General features: G+C 38.6%; 1 protein-coding gene across 9 annotated transcripts in view; it reads left to right on the plus strand.

Annotated features, from left to right (window-relative positions):
* SOX6 (SRY-box transcription factor 6) overlaps positions 1–20147 on the plus strand; it is a 372748-nt gene that overhangs the window by 255820 nt on the left and 96781 nt on the right. For 7 of the 9 annotated variants that reach the window (XM_037401650.1, XM_037401645.1, XM_037401651.1 and 4 more), the window contains one exon: positions 17620–17743. In XM_037401650.1, coding sequence (XP_037257547.1) covers positions 17620–17743 — 124 coding nt within the window. The remainder of the gene's footprint in view (positions 1–17619; positions 17744–20147) is intronic. The other 2 variants (XM_037401652.1, XM_037401646.1) reach the window with 1 other exon arrangement.

A 20147-nucleotide genomic window follows, 5' to 3' on the forward strand; every position in this document is an offset into this window, starting at 1 on the left:
TCATCTTGATTTACGCCTATAATAGAAATGGCTGAAAACTGAAAAGTTCTCCAAACTGTTTACTTACAAAACACCTTTTAGGTCATTTTGGAAGCTTCCTATGACCTAGCAGTAATGTTCTTTACACATGGGAGCTCAGAAAATACACTTTCAGACAGCTTATATCAACAAAGCAATTTTTTCCACCTAAAAAAAGTGACAACATGTGAGCAAGTGGTAAAAACTGGCTTAAATGTATTATTTACAGCTATATCAAAATTTATTAATTAGTTACCTTTGTTTTAAATAAAATTGATAAAGCAGAAAGTAGAGGTTAGTATGAATTCTGCAGTAGCTTTCAGATAAAAGAAGCAGTGACCCAACTCATTAGCCCTTTGATTTAATATATTGACACTTGGGTACGAATAATTCCGTTTAGTGGCTTTTGCTTCCCAGGGATCAATTTAATTAGTTATAAAATGTGACTTCATGTCAGGAGCCAGAAGAAATGCTGACGTTAAATAAAGTCATACGCAATTTAAACAATAAAGCTATCGATGCCTGGTTAAAAGTTAATGATGCACAAAAAATGGCTTAATAGAGACAACCTCAGCAATGAAAGTGATGGTAGGAAAATTAAGCTAAGTGGATGAATGAGAAATGGTGATGTTGTTGGATTGTTAAAACAAATTCATGGATGGCCTGATGATTCTTTTCATAGTGCTGTATGTTTCTGATTTAAATACATGTTTGAGGGTAACCCTGTACTTTCCTATTAGGGGTGACAAGAAGTGATCTGAAACCTTTCTCCTTTCGATTCTAGAAAAGGACAATTTACCTGTGCACATTCATCTTTGCTGTATCCCCCCGGGCTACCTTGGGATGACCATAATGACCTCCTATTCTAATATTACAAGTACTAATATTTGCACAGTTGGTTGAGACCCCGGTCAGGATCAGTGTCTTATTACGCTAGGTGCTGTTTGTACACTGTGCAAATAAGAAAGGACAGTTTGTGCCCTGAAGAAGGGTAGAAGCTAATGTTGAAGCACCACATCCTTTCAAACCCCATTTAATGCTGTAGATGTAATCTACGTATGTTATCTAAGCAGAGTAAGAAGGCTTATGAAGAAAATAGCAACCCATAAAATTGTTGGAAGTACAATTCGTCCTTCATTTTTCCTTCTCTTGCTCCATACAAACACACAGATGCACGAGAGCCCTTCAAGAACCGTGGTTCCATTGTTTTCACATTTCCTAGCCTGCTTTGAGCATGGCAAGGTAAAAATCCACGCTAGATGTCTTCAATAATAACTTGCAAGTCCATATTCAGACTTTGAGCCAAATTAAGAAAAAATAATTCTCGCCTTTTTATGAGTAGTATGCGAGGATTTTTCAAGTGGCGGTGGTTGTTTCTGTTTCAGTAAAACAGATTTAATAGTGAATTGATATGGTCACCTCATTTAAAGGTGCATAGACACTCAGCTGGATATGCTGAATAGATAGGTCAAAAGAAAATATAGAGAAATGTGATTCCTTAGCTTAAAAATGTATGTGAGTTAACTGTCTATGTCTCTGACATAGAAATTATGATTAAAACAGCACAAAAAGCATTTAATTTGCTTGTAATTTATCACTGTTCAGATGAGGCTGGAGTTGGTCCACCTGTGGGGGAAAAAACTGCTATCAAAATGACGTTGAGTTAAGCCCTCTTATGTTTTCCTTTGTACTAATCCTTTCGGGGGCAGATGGGTTTGCTTAGCAAGACCAGTTGTGAAAAGGGACAGTGAGTGGTGAAGTAGGCATTTAGATAATAATTTTTAACAATTTTACGCAATCGGGCTCATCCATAGACTCCTAGAAAGCTGGAAGCCAAACAGCAGGCAGCAGTTATTACCTGCTAAAAGCATTAACAGTAGCTACGGTAACTTGCTGAAGGATAGAGGGGATATGCCTTAGAATAAAACCTCTGTGTGTCAGAGGGATTTTCAGACTGTACAAGAGTTATGTTTTTTTTGCTAATGTTAGGCAAACTGTTTTGTCTTTGCATTGACTTTACATTGGCCGCAGCCTACACAGAGGGAACTGCTGGAAAAAAGGGGGACATTAATACTTTTTACTGTGTGCGGGCCAGCCAGTAGTTAGAGAGGGGGCCCATGTTTTCTTAGGGCTCAGATGGCAAAGCTAAGTATTCAGCCTATGGCAGGAAAAAAGTGCCTTTTTTGTTTTCTGGCTGGAGAGTCCAAGCATTCCCAAAGGAACACAATGAATGGCCCATTTTGTCTGACACTGTTTCGTAGACATAGAATTCTTGTTTTTTCATAATTATTCTTGCCCGTCACTGGGTGTGCACATGACATTTGAGCGTGTTTTAAAGTCTTAACACACTCATGTGCCTGCAATAAAGTTACTCATAACAATCCAGGCTTTCTGCAGACAACAGAGCAGGGTCTGTTGTTTTCACAAGTCACAGCAGCTGGGAGGCAATTGTGAAGACAACAGCTTAATCTAGCTGGAAAATACAGGAAGAAGAGAATATACACTCAATTTCCTTCCATATTATTGCAAACAATGCAGAGGGCTTTTTTTGTTGTGGTTTTTTCTTTTCTTTGCTCTGGGTGGTCTGACTAAAAAATGTGAGTGGCGTAAAATACACTAGTAAATGTACTTTGAATTTTCAACTTGTTGCATGTATTCATGCTGATGGGCCTAAATCTGTTAAAGGGTGAAAATATTAATCTATGTGAGCGCTTTAAAAATCATACAATAGCAGCCTTATTTTGACCTCATCTACAGGGTGTTTACACTGGTGTTGGTTTACAACATATGTTGCAGTTGCTTCTGAGTTACACTGGTATAAATGAAACTGAAATCAGGAACTTAGGGAAAATCTGATTGCTGAAAACTTCCATTTGAAACAACATCAGTTAAAGGAAAAATAAAGCTAGACAGTCTTAGATGTTTTGAAAGTCGTATTTTAGCTTCTGTGTAAAAGGACAAGGGCACTCCGTAATTTGTTTCCTTATTGCGTGCTTCTGAATCTGTAGATTAATCATATTTGTAAATGCTTCATTTATTTCAGAAGCACATTTACAAACAAAGCATGCAACACATTAACATGCAAACTCAGTTAAAAAAGCACCATAAGTAGGCAGGGATCAGGTAGTTTTTACCCAAGATATATTTTCTGGTGAAGTTTTGTGAATTATTAGGGAGCTGGGTGTTTTTTTCCTCTATGCAAGGGATGAAAAGTGAAGAGAAACGTATACTTCAGTTGTTACATCAACACTAGAAAGAGTAAAATACAAATCAACATATATTCAGTTGGAGCGGGTGGGAGTAGCTTAGCAGTCACCATTAGATGTGGTTTCAGTGAGGGTAAACGTTCCTTTTAAAAGCAAAGGTGATATTTATCCAATTGCAGTAAAGGTACCTTCCTTTCCTGCTCTTGGGAATGCTGCATACAGCAGATTTCCAGTAACCATGGCAGACAACTCAGATGGGAAAGATTTTTATTATGCATAGCACAGAGGTTATAGCAGCGACTGGTAACAGCAAAAGCCAGTCAGACAGTGTGTATGGAAAACGAATGAGGGATTTGAACACGGTCCAGACTTCCAGGAGAGAGAATTGAGATCAGGTTGACGTATACTGAAAAAATACAATTTGAATGCTGAAGTGACTTAGATGTACACTCTGCTGTTTGTGGCAGAGCTGCAGAGAGTACAGTCCCACATGAACCAGCCAGCTCTGGGGCAGTGGTATCGGGGACATCCCGTCCTGTTGGAAATTACTGTATTACTCTATTCAGCCACAATATTAAGCAGATAGATAGTAATAATATCACACAGACATCCGATCTATTTATAAAGCGTGGATGCAGATTTCAGGGCCTAAACATTAAATCATTTAGGCACACCACTGACCTAAGAGTAAACAAAATATCTTCCTCTGTTTTCCTTAAAATACAATGCCACACCTCTCCCTTCCATTTCCTTTAAAAATACGATACCAATGTGGTCCAAAATGATGTGCAGATTACTTGGTCTGTGCATCTCCCATTAATCCTGTTCAACCCGTTCACCCTCACATCTCAGGAACCCTATGCTGGTATGTTGTTTTCTTGTATTTTATCTTGCTGCAGTTTTGGAGTTAGGCTTTCACAGTGAAAAAGAAAAAAAAAAAAAACCACCTAAAATTTATTTTGAACAACTGCATCTACACACAAATGGAAAATTACATCCTGAAAACTCTTGTTTGCCTGAAAAGGCAGAGCAGACAAGCATGTGCTAACAAGACAGGAGTTTGGGGAGGAGCACTGTTTACTCTGAAGACCCTTGTGTGCGTTAGGAGGGCTTTAGGAAAGCATGATTTTAATATCTTAAAAAATGAATGGGTTTGGGTGTCCTTGTTTCCTTGATACAAAGCTACTTTTATGTCTAAGCTTTTCTTGTATTTGTGACAACAGCCTTCCTAAAGTCAAGAAAACCAAATAAATGTACTTCACTATGGTCTCCTTCCTCATGCAGGAAGTTTATTGACAACTTTTGGGCATTACTTTCTTGATAATAGTGGTCTAGAAACGAGGATTTACTGCCAGATAGGTACCTTGTGTGCACAGAAAATACCCTCCAAAAGGGATGGAGTGAGAGTGAGTGCTGGGAGTTTTGCAAGGAGACTGAAGGTGAAAAGAGAAAAGATTAAGTGAAGGAGAAAAGAATGATTTGATAAATAGATGAGACAGAAAGAAATCCATCAAGGATAGATGTGAGTGATAGAGGGATTTCCGAATGACTTTTTTTTGTTACTCAAGTGGTCTACCACTATGATTAGCCCAGCTGGCTTGCTGACTTCTTCACCCAGCAGCAAACCTGTTGAATGTGTCATGCTCAAAGCATGTCTTTACAGAGATAGAGGGTGTCTTCCCAGAGTAAGCATTTAAGAAACCGAGGTTTTGTGTGTCCAAGAAAGTAATTCAGTTAGTGACTATCCAGGAGTGCAGCAAGCAAGTTGCATAGCCAGATGGGTCTAAGAACACTAAAATCCCAGGTAAGAGATTTGGAAAATGAGAGGAAAGCATACTCTACGTATATATACATTTCTGTGCGTGTGTATATATATATGTGTGTATATTTAAAAATATTTATACAAAACATATGTATACATGTATAATTGTGTTCTACATATACATACACAGATCTGTACATTATATATGTACATGTGTGTATGTATGTAGGATATGGTTTTCTCTTTATAAAAGATATAAGCATGTCTATACACTTACATATTCTTATATATAGAGAGAGAGACATTCACTTTCTCTTTAAGAAAATGTCTAATAGGAAAGTTTCTGCTTGTTAAGATGTGTGACTTTATAGTGGCACGTACTACAGACCAACTTCCATAGCACATACTCTTTGAACTCCTAGCGACTAAATGAATTTCCACAAAGGCATACTCAGCGTACTTAAGTGTTGTCCATGTGGGGACGTAGTGCAGAAGAACAAAGGTGCTACAAATGCATGTACTGCTATACTGTGCAGTTGTTCCCTATACAGTTGAACCCTAAAATAGAGCTTCAGAGGGGAGCACAGTGGCTTACAGGTAAACACAGCTGTGAGGCTTTGCACAGAGCTATCGAAAGCAGTTCTTTGTTTTCTCCCCTGATTCTGGAAGTCTTATTTGGATAGGCATTTTTGCAGAGGTCCTTCTTTTTTTTTCTTACTACCTGACCAGATGACCAAAATTACGATAAGGGTAACTTGCTTTCTGGATCTGTCTGTCACTAGGACATTTCATTTTGGCTCACGGTTTTGCAAGATTTTAATATGTTAGACTGATGTGTTAGACTCTGATTGTGCCACCAAGTCAGCCCTCATCCTTACTCTTAATTTTTCCCCCCCTTTCTTTATGTTTCTTTCATTCCTATTCCAATGTATGTAAAAAGTGCCAGCACTAACTAGTTCCTTCTTTGGAAAAAAGTAGCACTTCAGCTGCTCCTGCAAATTCTTTCACCCTCTGAGCAGTGATTAATATACAGGTTTAAGAAGAATTTTTAAACAAAACCTGGAAAAAAGGAAAAGAGCAAATATGCAGGCTAATGGTGTACCCTGAGGTGAGCAAAATGCATTTTTTTAACAAGCCAAGCATAGCAAAAAAGCTATTCTACAGTGAAATTAATAATCACCAAAAAGATTTGCTAGCATTATTGTTGTATCCTTTATGAGAATATGGGTAACATATTTAAAAAACATGGGAAGTGTGAATCAAAGCCCAAAGATTCAAACTGGTCTCTAATTTTTAATGTGAATGCTATTCATATGCCCCTGGTGCATAGACTGAAATACAGTCTGTGGATAACAACTGTCTTTAGAGTGGTGCCACTTAACCTGAAAATTGTATCTGTTCCTCTGACAGTATGGATTTCTAATTTTCTTTACCATCCTGTTTTAACAAAGCTTTGAGATAGGAGAGCATCTTAGTGCCACATGTCGTAGGTGCCTGGTTATAGTACATGATTTCAGCCCCAAATATTTTCCATAGGCAAGGTTTGTTTATTAACTGAACCCCATGCTGAGATTCAATCAATCTAATACAGGCTGAGTTTGAACATTCAAACGTATGTCCATACATCTTGGGCATATATCTTACATAATGATGTTGGCCCCAGACATCTTTCTGGATTTGTTTATGTCTGTTATGGATTCCCCTCATTATCCATGCTGTTTGAGGGATTCCCTATGGATTCAGCCAGTTTGTTGCATACTTTTTTAATTTTATGCCAAACTGAATGTTCTGAGTGGCAGTTTATATGGTAGCTCCGTACAGTTTCCTCTCAAATCCAGAGATGAATGCTGTGATTAAGGTTAAATAAAATAATACAGAATCCAACATGCTGCAAAAGAGTATGTAAGAGAATGCCCCGGGAGAGTCAAGAGGATCATAGAAGTCATGTGAATGATAAAACATTAAGATGTTGACAACTTTTCCTATTTCTTTTCCTTTTAATTATGGTTAACCATTAGAGCAACAATTCCGTGATTTACAAGATCTTCCTTATTGAGCATCTTTAGTAATAACGCTGGGAAAACTAATTTATTAAATTTCATCAGAGTGAAGGGATGTTTTAATATGCCAGTCGCTAAGCACATCTGTGTGTGCACACAACTCCCAGTAACATTAATTGGAGCTGCATATGCAGATCAGCCAGAGAACAGTGTCTTAAATATAGAAAGCAGAGATTGGTATGGGCCACGCTCTGTGCTCAAGAGGATGTCCTGCTCCACTGAGTGGGGTTTCTGAGACTCCTCCTGCAAGACAAACATTGCCCTTCTCATTTTCGATGTATAGTACCCATTTAGTTCTTGCGGGAGGGTTTACTAGGAGTAATATATGGCCAGGAGAAACTAAGGCTAAAAGACAGGTTTTTCTTATAAAGCCTTTGCATTATGGAAAAGGTTGTTTTCAATCTGAAAACTCAGATTTATAAACACTTAATTCATCAGTTCCCTATGCCTTTCATTTGAAATAAACAGCCAGCAATATTATTTTAAAATAAGGCAGAAGGTGTAACAAAAATGAAGTAATGTTTTGAGAAATATGTGATTGATGATTAAAAAACAGAGAGAGAAGGGGGGTGGGGGGCGTCAGTCCGGCATTCATTAGTCAGGCAAAACTTCTGTTTGAGCGTGCATTAAGTCAGGAAGACCAGACAGTGTGTCTGGAAAATTATTCCTTCCCTGAGATGTAGTCTTTCAAAAATATTCGCTTGTTTCTTAAATCCGAAGGCATCCTTTGACTGACTTAGTTATTTTATGTCTATTGATGCTAAAGAAAACAAAAGAAACTTTAAAACCTGGAAACATAAACATCATTGAACTACCCACTCTAAAATAGAAAGGGGTAGGGGGGAGAGAGAAAAAGAAAAGAAAGAAATCACAGTGGATGTTTTCCAGGAGGGAGCATGCTACGCTGCGTAAAGGGGGCTAGTGTAACAAGAAGTCATCTATTCTTGATTTCTTTAGACAGCTAGAGCTTTGTGCCTTGTCTAGTTTCTACATTTTAAGAGCTTGTTCTGTGTAGCAGAAATAATACAATAAATGGTTTTAACCACATTTGTCTCAGCTAGACAGTCTGCTTTGTCAAAGATTGCTGGTACAACATAAACAAATTATGTGTTTGTAGTGCTTTACAATGAAAGCCTATCTAACAGAGCGGAGATTGTGTTTCGGCAGCTGTAGATTTAATCTCCTACCTGTCAGTTAAAGCAGGCATTTCCTGAGCAGATAAGGCCTGGCTGCAGAGGGGGGAGCAGCCACAGCTGGACAAAGGGTCATTGTTACGGCCCCCTCATTCCATGTAGATTTGCCCGTGCATTTCATCCCCGCAGCTCGGCGCGCTGGGGTCGGAGCCAGCCCTTGGCGCAGGGTCGGCGGGCAGAGGGGAAGGGACCTGCTGCTCGGCTCTGTGCTGTTGACTCCCACCGACCGTCGAGCCCAACTTTGAAAGCAGCGTCACTCTAACGTGAGTGTGATCATAGGATTCATGGCAAGGATCTGTTCGCAAGCCGAAAGTGCGCTTTATGTAACGCTGGAGTCCTGACAAACCGGGGAAAGCCAGAAACCGGGAGGACTGGCATTCCTTCCAGAATATCAGAATCCTCTGCAGCAAAGGCAGCCACAGCAGCGCGGATTTCTGTCTGAAGTGTAGCTGTTGCTGGGGTTTTAACACCCAAAGTTGCACAGGAAATACCTAATGCTAATTTTAAATACGAGTTTCCTCGTTTTCTTCCTTATTTTACCTTTTTAATGATTATGTTCTTTCAAAATGTTTTTGTAGATGAATCATAAATGCTGTGGAGAGTTGAGGAGCCAATGTAACTGATTTGAGCCAGGCACGGCTGGCGTAGAAGAAAGCAGGCTGTGTGTATGTTGCTGGAAGTTCAGAAACTCCCAAATCTGCAATAATTCCTGTACACCTAGCGGTGGCCATCACCTCAGTCATACTGTGCAAACACATGGCTTTCTTAGAGCCTTTTCTGAGTAAAGATGGTCAGGTCATGTGAAAATCTGAGGAACCCTAGGAAGAGATGGAACAAAATAATTTTTGCATGCAATCGGTGTTCTGGTTTGACTTTGATCTCTAGACACAGGAGTTTTGTGCATTAAACTAGTTCTCTATGTAACTGCCTTTGATAAGCCTTTGTGTTTCGATCCAGACACTCCACAAGAGTACTGTGATTTCTGGAAGTTATCTAGGTTACTCTTCTGCATTCGATTGCTTTCAAAATCATACAGAAACAAAAATATTCCCACTAGATGTGAATATCTCCTCTGACCCAGTCTCTTGAATATTATCCATTTAGGCTTGAGGAAAAAACATCGACACTTGTCTCTGTGATAAAGAAAAGCAAATTCACAGAGGAGTGAACACCTGAAGAACTCAGCCATGGGACTGGGTGGGATGGGAAAGGTGTCTCCTTATTCGCACCTGTGACTCACCTCCACCCTTGTGTCCTGCCGGCATCCAAGCGTTGGAGGGCTGAGCTGTGTGGCGCTGGCACGTGCCTGCTCAAAAGCTGATTTTTCAGCATGAATGAAAAATAATTCTGATTTTTCAGCAGAGGGTGTCCCTCATTAGCCATAGCTCTGCAGCTTGAGTAGCTCTTTATACAACGGTACAGCAAGGTGTAAATGTTACAAGCAGCGGATTACAACGGAATTGGTTTCTATCCGCTATGCATTGTCGCTTCTGCAACTGAAAAAGAAATCAAGGCCTCTTTGAGCGTTTACCTGTGTAAACTGTAGCCGTAATAGTGTCCTCTGAATGGGTCTTTGAGCCTGAATTAACTAATAATTGCAGAGTATTCAAAAGCGCCAACTGCTTATAGTTACAGTACAGTATAGTTACAAATCTTCCATCAGTGAAAATACAGAAGGCTTTAAAAAAAAAAATGCTGATCAGCAAGAAATTCTTCCTGTAGTGAAGTAAATGGCAGAGATGTTAGCATCAGTGACCCCCTGGATTTCATATATATTCTGTGTTCGTTTAATATAATAGAGCCCCCCCAACCTGCTCTTTTTTTGTACCTTTTTTACCTCTATAGGGCAGAAGGAGTTTTGATCAAAGGCTTTGAAAGACGTTTCTGTTTTCGTTCCCACTTCTGCTGGAGCTGTTCTTTAAATTGAAAACAATCCTGCCTTTAGCAGCCATCAGTGTTGCGGCGTTGGATGCTATTTTATACTGTACATTGTAATTAGTTTCATGTTAATAATCAGTGACGGCTACTATTTAAAAAAGAACTCCGTCTTGAAAGGGTGTGGGGGGAAAACTCTGCTTGAAAGCACCAATATGAAATGCAAATGTTAAAGCATCTCTTCTTCTAAACTTTTCCGTCAACAGGAAATTTCAATGTACTCCAAAAATCTTGCACATTTTGATATCACCATAAAAACATAAGCTAATAAGGAAGAATTTCTGACATAATTTATATTTAGATTTGAGCTGAACTAATGGAGCTTCCATATATAAAATATCAACAAGTATCATTAGGCTGCAATATTTTTCTTATTTTGGCATGAATAAGACAAGGTGCAAATGAGAAACATACATCTTCACTAGTCTTTGGAAATATCTGAAATAATTGACTTGCTCAGTCTTCTGTGGTGGCTTGGTGACCACTAACTGTGACAATTTGCATAATAGTCAACTCTTCACTTCTGTAGAGAGAACTGTCTGTATCTGATTAAAATCAGGACTGTTTTAGTTCTCTTGACTTTTCCAGAAGTTGCAGAAATAGAGATTTGCTGTTATGCTTTAACCAAACAAATGCACACATGGGTATAACAATATGCTGAGTTTATGCAGATTTTACAACACAAATCTGAATAAAATACCCACTAATAGACCCTTAAGGAGTAATAAACACACATGAATTTTCCTTAGTTGCACTTTAAAGTGATTTTAACATACTACTAGACCTTAACAATAATATTTAATTGACAAGATTATGCATTTGTATGGATTGAAAAGGTGGTAGATCTCTAATTCCAAATGAACTATAAATTCACTTTTGCATAACATGTTTTATTTATTTCTCTATAGCAGAGATGTTCTCCATCCCTCCTAGTGAGAGTTTCTTAAAATACAGACAATTTAAATAGATTTAATTACCATTTATCATACTCTTAACTTCATGAGATCATCTTTACTTGAATTCTGTATTTCCAGGTAGTCAAGGAGCTACATAAAAACAGGGCAATACAATGAGAAGCTAATGGAAATGAAATGAGAGCTAGTGTTTAAAACTGTTCTGTTTTCAGTGTGGTTGGTAGTGTTTTTCTGTTGCTCCCTTCTTTATTTCCCAAGTAGATGAAATTTAGGTTTAGTTCATTTAAAGTTTCCAAGTAGTGAGGAAGAAAAAATAGAAAATAAGGATTCTCTGTCTCGCTCTGTGATCATGGCTGCAATTTTCACATTAATGTTGTGGCCGCTGCAGTAGTCTTAAATCACCAAATCGTGCTGAAGCATTGGACAAATGGAAAAAATGATAGGGAAAAGCAAGAAAATAGCAGTTACGATCCCTTTACAAATTCAGTAGTGGGCTACATATTTTTCATAGTATTTCCCATATGAAATGTTCTCACTTTGCAAGTCTATGGTATCTTTTTTGCAGTTTATTTGCCAACACTTCCCCTGGGATCTCATTGGCAGACATTTTCTTTGTGGCTCATGTACTTTCAGTGAGAGGAAATATTTTTCAATTAGACTGTAGATAATTAGATGGCAGATAAATTAGAACGTAATATACCTCCCTATATAGATAGAGCTCCAGTGATTCTATATTGCTAACGGGAGCAGAAAGTAGTCTGAATAATTTCCAATGTGGGAGCTATGTCAATGCAATTTTTGGTGTCTTAGCTACAATGCAGTGCCTGCGTGATCACTTTGGTGTGTTGGAGCCCACCTTCCTTCAGTCGCCGTTCCTCCTCATGCGGAATCACAGTTGCTCCCCTGGCATTATTTAGCTAGAGGAGATTTCTCACTTAAAGTGCTTGGGTCCACTCTCACCTATTGTCTTTACATTAAAGGATGTAAGGCATTGATGGCGCATTAATTTGAAGCCTTCAGGGTTTATCAGTTCCATTTCTGAGCTCAGAACAAAAGGCCCAGCCAGCGCTCGCAGAGTCACCAGACCCTTTATGACAGAACTGGCCAGTGAACCCAGCCATGCAGGCCCTTTGCTTCATCGGAACGGCACTAATAAAACAGCTGGACCATTCGATTATGGCCAAACACACCTTCTCATTTTTTCACCACAATTCTTCCACAGTTTTTCAAAACAGATCACGTTGGGGACCAGAAAAGAGCTTTGTCCTGGCACAAGTTCATTACAACATTGGCAGATTTTGGGAGGAGACTTAGGCCCAGGCCTGCCTTAATCTTATACAGAGCTGCCTTTAAGCATTTAAGTCATCCCACTAATTTTCACATCTATAAGTTTTCATAGAATAAGTCCCTGCTTCTTTGTGCAACGTGGTGTTTGCTTTCTTGCGGAGTCACCAAAATAACCTAATCAAAATAAAAGTAAAATTAACAGAACTTATATTTCTTCTCTTAGAAAGAACAGTCAAACCCAAGTTTAGTTATTGAAAAAAATAAAATTCCAACGGTGGTATAAAAATTATAGTGCCAGGTATTGCATACAGACTATTTAAAATGCAGATGAGGTAAATACATATAATATGCAGGGCATTAAAAAACTTACAGTAGTAGTCCTGGGGGCACGAATACTGCTTTCATGGCCATTAAGATTTTTTAAATGAATCAGTCTAAAATGTCACCTGTTGAGCTATCACTTATAGCCATTATGTTCTATGTGTAATGTGTAAGTTTATACAATATGTATGATATGTAAACAGATATTGTGACTGTTCTGGAAATGCACATTCTTACCTGGTACACTGCCATTACCTGGAAACTCTTCTGTTACACTGTAGTTTCTAATTGAGAGAGTAGAAAATTTCAAACACATTTTTACTATGGAAATTAAAAGCCTAATGACCACAGACAGGTTAAAGTTGTAGTCTGGCTATCCCAAATATTCAAGAAGTTAACAAAATCTTAGATAGAAATTAAGTTTAAACTATGGAAAGTTTAAACCTGCCTGCGAAGGAATTAGGTTCTCACAGGGGCTGCAGCATCACAAGGACAAAAGGCACTGTGCATCCTGTGCTAAAGAAAAAAAACAGTCAGTCTGGTAAATTCAAAGATCGGTTTCTCAGCTAACATGCGTGGGAGCAGTCTGTTAGGTTTGATCCAAATCTCAACACTTCTACAGGATGAGAACAGGGCCCAGAGATTTATTGGTGGAAGAAGTGAGGGGCAATGGTTTTAAATAGTCTTGTTATTATTCTGGGCAATTAGGGCATTTTTGCCTATCACACACTTTTATATTAGTGCTGGGTGTAATAAAAAATATAAAAAAAAGCTTTATGGAAGGGATAAAATAGAAAGCTGGTGCTTACTGTCTCTCAAAAAGATGGCACTCAGTTTTCCCCTTTACTGGAGTAAACTGTGCAACAGAAAGGCAACTTGTCAAGTCTGATCTTGAAAAGTTTGCGAGGAATTAATCCACCGTTATAGGGCGGGATTTACTTCTGCTCCTGAAACCTGTGATCCTCGCAGCTAAGCAGGAATGTGTGAGCTGCCTTTTTGCTTGCGGTGCTGCCTTCCTTTTCTCTGAATGCCCGTACTTCCCCAGCCTCAACGTTAGCTGTAGAGGCAGCTTTGGTTTTTAAAGACAGAACACCCGCTCTTCCTTAGTGTCCCTAAATGTGCTGTGTTCCTTTACATAAAAGAAGCAGATCATTTTCATCCAAGGCATTATTTTTGTATGACATACCGCTTTGGCTTCCATTTTCCGTGCAACAACGCTAACCATCAATGATTTTTTAACAAGGAGGATTGTCCAGCCAACTTCTGAGATTAGCATTCACATGACTGCGGGACAAAGCACTGCAGATTTGCCCAGCTTATCAAACAGGCCACCAGCTTTTATTATTTCAGGGAGAATCAAATTGGAAGTTGCTTCTTGAACTAATCAGGGCTGATTTGCTCTAAAGTTGCTTCCTGACTTAGATCTCAGGCAAGGAAGTGCTGTAATCAGTTCCCAAGGGCCATCAGAGTTGTGATGGGATATTAAAGGAATGGTACACTACCTTTTAAGAGTTCCCTAATCTTGGTGGCTTCTCATGTTTAACACGGTTAAACCTGAGCTTGTTGTATAGAAGCAAAGATTAAGTTTACGAGGTAGCTTTATATAAGAGACGTTTTTACTCGAGTCTGCAGAAGTGAATTTTGGAAAGAATATACTTGGGTTTCCTCCAGGCTTTGTACAGTTCAGTTAAAGATACAGACTAGCAGAATTGTTCAAACCCAAACATTTACTACCCGTCACCAAAAAAAAAAAACCCAAAAAACCCCCTAAAAAAAATCTTCATGAAAGAGAAAATGAGTCCCCCTGAGTGTCACTGTTTGCATATTAGCCCATAGTACGGGCTCTGCCAAGTTACTCTCTGACTGACTGCTGCAGATGCTCTTTCTCAAGTATTCTGAGTGAGATCTTTAGTGCAAGTCTTCGGGGACAGACAATAGCACCTGTTCCTCACAAGACAGCAGCCCAGTTAGTCCATTCATGTATCTTTAATGAAGCTCTGGGGCAGATGGCAAAAAATGGCATCATCAACAACTTAGCACAGAGGAGACAAAAGGGGAAAGGGCCGATCCAACAATGCACTGGTTTTACGAATGGGGAGAGACGGAGTCAGAGCATTTCTCAGGCATCTGCTACAGTCTTGGTTTTCAGAAAGACCTGAGGAACATCTCAGCAATTAAAATTTCTGGGCATGTAGCCGATTTTATGAAGTACACCAATCAACCCCTCCTCCTAATTTCTCCCCCTCAGTAAAATAATAATAATAATAAATAATAAATAATAATAATAATAACAACAACAACAACTACTACTACTACTACTACTAATGATAATAGTAATACCACCTCAGGAAAATAAATTGTCAAAAATTAAGGTGACTACTGTTTTTTGGCATTCATTTAATTGCTTTAATAATTTGGTGACCAGTGACACTTGTACATTCTCTTCCTTTTTAATTCTTATTTGTGCTTTTCAGTTGACGTGTGCTGAAAATTGATACCTATGTATAAAATAATTCTGGGTGAAACCAACACTTGCCTAGAAATAGTACTGAATATGTGGGAGAGGGAAGATCCATGGGAAGGAATGGTTGCCTTTTGGCATGGGCTTTTTTCAGTTGGTGTAAGTGTATATGCAAACTTACACTCCCAAATGTAAGCCACCTTTAGCAAAAGTTACATTGATCTGTACAGGCTAAGGACCTGATCCAGCATTCAGAGTAGCACTTCAAGGAAGAATAGCCGGTAGCCAGAACATGGAACTGTAATTCTGTACACTTGCAGAGTTGCTTTTATTTGAGAGTTTAAAAAATGATCTTTTTTGGATATGGTGGAGTGGATCCAACTCCACAAGAGTGCACTGGGAGATAACCACTGTAGGATTTGGTTATTTTATGTTTCAAATGATTTTTATGGCGCTACAGTGTAAGGTATTGCTATGGGTATGGATGCAGCATCACTCTAACCACAGCACTTGCTCTGATCTCTTCTGTGTCTTGGAGATTGTGCTCGTGTCTTATACCTTTGCAACCCCATGGAAATACTTTCTGTGTGTGTTGGTTGATTTTCTTAAGGGATATTTCTTAAGCTTTGAGCCCATTGGATTAGACTGTAGTTGGGAACTACTGAAAATGACTGTAAGTTGCATTGTGTTGCATTTCTTCCAATATATCCTATAGTTCTTTCCATCAGACAAAGCCTGTGGTATTCATTTGTAGTGCTGTAGAGCCAGTGTGAAGGAACGCCACAAAGCAAAACTAGCACGGTTTTATCAGAGGTAAATGCCTGTGCTGGGCACATGGGGATCAACTCCAATCTAAGCAAGTTTAACTCGGATCCTAAAACACCCAGCCAGGCTTACCTCAGCTAAAATGAGAGAAATAGCTGCTCAAAGCTAGTTTCTTTCACGCCCCAGTGCCATAGCAGTAATTGCACAAAGACCTTTTTATTATAAGTTGATTTTCCTGAGAAATGGATTCAAAAAATACTGTAAAGTGTTTATTTTTTGCTTGACCTTTATTAACCTACATCTTAGAGCTTTCCCAAGAGAAGAGCTGTTGGTAAATTAACCCTCATAGACACACACAGTAGCATTTCTGCACTGCATCAATGGCTGTGAAAGTAATGGGGATATGACAAGAAAATTTGGCACTATTTAAACAATGTCATAGGTCAACATATGGGATTTGACCAAAAAAGTTTTTTAGGAATTAAATGAAAAAAAAAAAATTGCTTGAAGCATACTTTAGCTTTTTAATAGTATTTAATGCCACTGATTTATGGTGGGATGAGGGCAAATTTTTTTTTCTGCCTAAACCCTCAATTTCTTTCTATATTTACTAGCTTTGATGTATAAAGCATTATATGTTTGCTTAACTACTAATCAGAAAAATCACAGTCAAACCCTTGGGTACTTCTGGGGTTAAGGAATGATGGATAAAAACTCTTTGTGATCCTAGTCCCTGTCTCTGAAACACGTGTAGCATAAATTAAGGAACTAGGAAATTAACATGTGGATTTAACAGACATGGGTCTATCACATCTCCCATTTTCTTTATGTTGAATACAAACGCTTGTATAAGGTGAAGAATTTTTTGCTTTTGCATGTTTGTGCTTTTTGATACATTTATTAAGGTCAAATTAAATTTGATATAGTAGGTTTTATTCTGAAATGGTCTCTGAATACAGTGCCATAATTACCCAGCTACATGATAGTGCATAAAGCTATAAAACTGCTTAGGCAGACAAGCAATTTATATGTTATAGTGAGGTATGTATGGCAAAGGATGTTAGTTTAATTGGGAGCCAAGATGTTGGAGCCTTAAATCTTAGGAGCTGGGGTGTAGACTAGAAGACTATTTAATACTGTGGTGAGATTTTGAAATAACATACCTGAGTTGTTGGTATATATATGAACAATACAATGTTGTAAGGCCTCAGAATTAAAATTACCCTAAGGACATGAAAATCTGAACATCAAAGTAGCTGCTGCAGTATTAGGTTACTTCTAAAATGCTTGTCACTCTGCTGTCTGGGACCAAAGATGAGAAAACTTGTGAAACATAAATAGAAATAAGTATCATTCTTCTTTTTAAAGAACCTACGGTATGTTGGAAAGGTTTTGTACCTTTTTACCTTGTGCCAGGACAGGGAATATAAATTAAAAAAAAAAAAAAAAAAAAGAAAAGAGAGAGAGAACTAGGAAGAAGTAGGAAAACATGCAGTTGACTGAGACTGTTACACCTTTGACACTGAGGGAAAACAATGTTAGTGAGGGCTTTGATGTGATAATGTGAAATTGGCAGGGATTACATTAAGGCGAAGGTTCTGTGGGACTGTGTGAACACAAGAACACTATCAGTACTGGAGAAATACCTGTCAAGACAAATTTGTGCTATTTCTGATCAGAGGCTCTCTTCTGTTTAGCAGGTTCAGGGTCACATGCCTCCGCTCATGATCCCAATTTTTCCACACGACCAGCGGACGCTGGCAGCGGCTGCTGCAGCCCAGCAGGGATTCCTCTTCCCCCCAGGAATAACTTACAAGCCAGGTAAGCTGACAGGGATGTGAAGGTATTTAACATTTTAAGATACTAACTGTAGCTTCTTGTGTGATTTGTCTCATGTAGATGATATGCAACAGGTGCAGCTGGTTGGAAATAATGTGGACTTTTTGCAACTCCACTTAAAAAAACCTTCTGGTTTGAGGGAGGTGGGTGGAATCTGGTTATTGAACATCATGATGGTTTTACCTTTATTTCCCACAAAATAATTTGCTCTAAATATAATGGTGTGCTCGCCTAGTAATTTGCATCTGCTCTGCCCTGTGTCATTATACAAAAGCTACGTATCTGTAATTAATTCTGTTATCTTCATTATACTTGTCTTTTGTGCCAAAATTCTTACTCTTTTGTTTGATTTTAATCTGAATAATAAAAGGTTGCAGTAGTTCAATCCCAGTCATCATTCAGACTTGTAACAGGTCACATAACCTTGCAGTGAAATATGTTTTGAGATGATTTAGCAAATGTTATGATTTCATTCTTTTTTCCTCCGAGTTTACAGGACTCCTGGGGAATTCAATTAGGGATATAATGGTTTGAAGCTACTTTCAGAGCCTCCTTGTAAACAGGGCTTTAAATGTTTAAAGACACGTTGCCAAAGGAATTCAATGTAGGAAGATAGTTAAGTAAATAAAAGTCAACCTTATTTTCATTTGTACATTCTTTGTAAGTGACCTCAGTCCAGAAGCAGCAACCTTATTTTGCTCGTTGATAGTATTCTCTGTCAAGCTGTCTTTAGCATATTAACCTGATAACTATTAACTCAAAACATAAATAGTGGTTCCTTTTTTTTTTTGACATTAAATATGAAATGTATAAAGTAAAGCATTGATCCTGCTCCCACTGATGTTAGGGGTGGTTTTGCTGTTGACTGCTGCAGGATCAGGGTCAAACTCAAAGTAAAGCCTCATAACAGATGATGTAAACAGCAAAACAGCATTTTGCTGGTTTTTTTTTTAAATTAAAAGCCAGGTTGAACCTAAAATCTTTTCTAGCAAGTTTACTTCATATTGGATGAAGTGAGGGCAAGCAAGATCTCAGCATTTCCATTTGTCCCACTCCCTTCTGTCCTTAGTTTAGAGGATATTCCTTTTTACACACAGTCTTTGTCCAGTGATTATCTTACTTTCCAGTTTAGAAATCCTGAAGCTCTTTTACAAACTGGCACGCTGTATGCAGGAACCTGTTAATGGAGCTCTGAAAGGCAGCTAGCTCTAGGTGGCACGGGGCGATGGTTCTTCACACACATCACCACCTCACAACAGTTGGGGACCAAAGTGGAGAATGTTTTGTCTCCAAAGACGTAACAGCTGCCCATTGTGGAAATTATCTACGATACCCTGGCTAATACCTTCCTTCTCAGAAGCGAGAGAAAGCATGTGCTTTAGTTTCCTTGCTTTATCTATTTTAAGCAGAGATGCTTTCTGAATAGTGACTATTAATGATTAAGTTAATATGTCAAATCACGTCATGTTGATTTTGGCACTGTAGGCTACTTGGTACCATAACAACTCAGGATGAAGAGTACCAGCATGCTTTCTTGCACACGGACAGATTTCTGCACTTACTCTAAAGTGTTCCTTACAGTACCTATCCTAAGACTTTGTCGACCTTGTACTGCTTTACCTGTGATCTTATTGACCTCATAGCAGGTGATGTGGCTTTAGGGCATTTTTTTACTTGCCAGAATGCAGAAAGAGAGATCTATAACAAATGTTAGAAGAACAAAGTGCAGGCAAAAATCAAGGCATAGATATCTCAGAACACAGCTAAGCTGTTTGCTAGTATGCTAGTGGTTTATATCCAGCTGATACTAGTAAAGACCAGAAGTCACAATGATTTGATTATACCCAGAGGCTTGCAAGAAATGAGAATATTTGTATTTTTAATATATTAAATTCTACAGCATATGTGGCAAAGGTAGCTGTGCAGGTTAGTAGTTTCTGTTGGAGAAACATCATGGGGAAAAAAAGCCATAACTACACTTGGTATTGATTAATTCCTATTTTTGGCACTCTCGGCACAGTAGTTAAGGAATTAATGAAACTGGAGATTAAGCTACACTCTTTCATAGAGAGGGTTCTTCAAAGTATTTCTGAGGAATATTTATGAACTTGACTGCTACTACCTGTACTCTTCTACTTTTGTGAGACATGAAACTTCCACCTCCAGAACTATCGGTTTAGACTCGCTCATACTTCATAGGAAAGATAGGAGATGGATTAACCCTTCAGACACTTACTGTTTTCTTTTTTGCTTGCCTGTTTAGTTTCTGTTTCATTTTGCTCTAGTTTGGTGTGGGTAAACCTGAGTTTTGACACTGCCGGTTTTCCTTGACATTCAGAAAGCACAGTGAGAGGGATTTCAGTAACAGGAGCTGTGGGAGCTGAGT

This window comes from Falco rusticolus, chromosome 10, assembly GCF_015220075.1.
Source record: "Falco rusticolus isolate bFalRus1 chromosome 10, bFalRus1.pri, whole genome shotgun sequence".
NCBI lineage: Eukaryota > Metazoa > Chordata > Aves > Falconiformes > Falconidae > Falco > Falco rusticolus.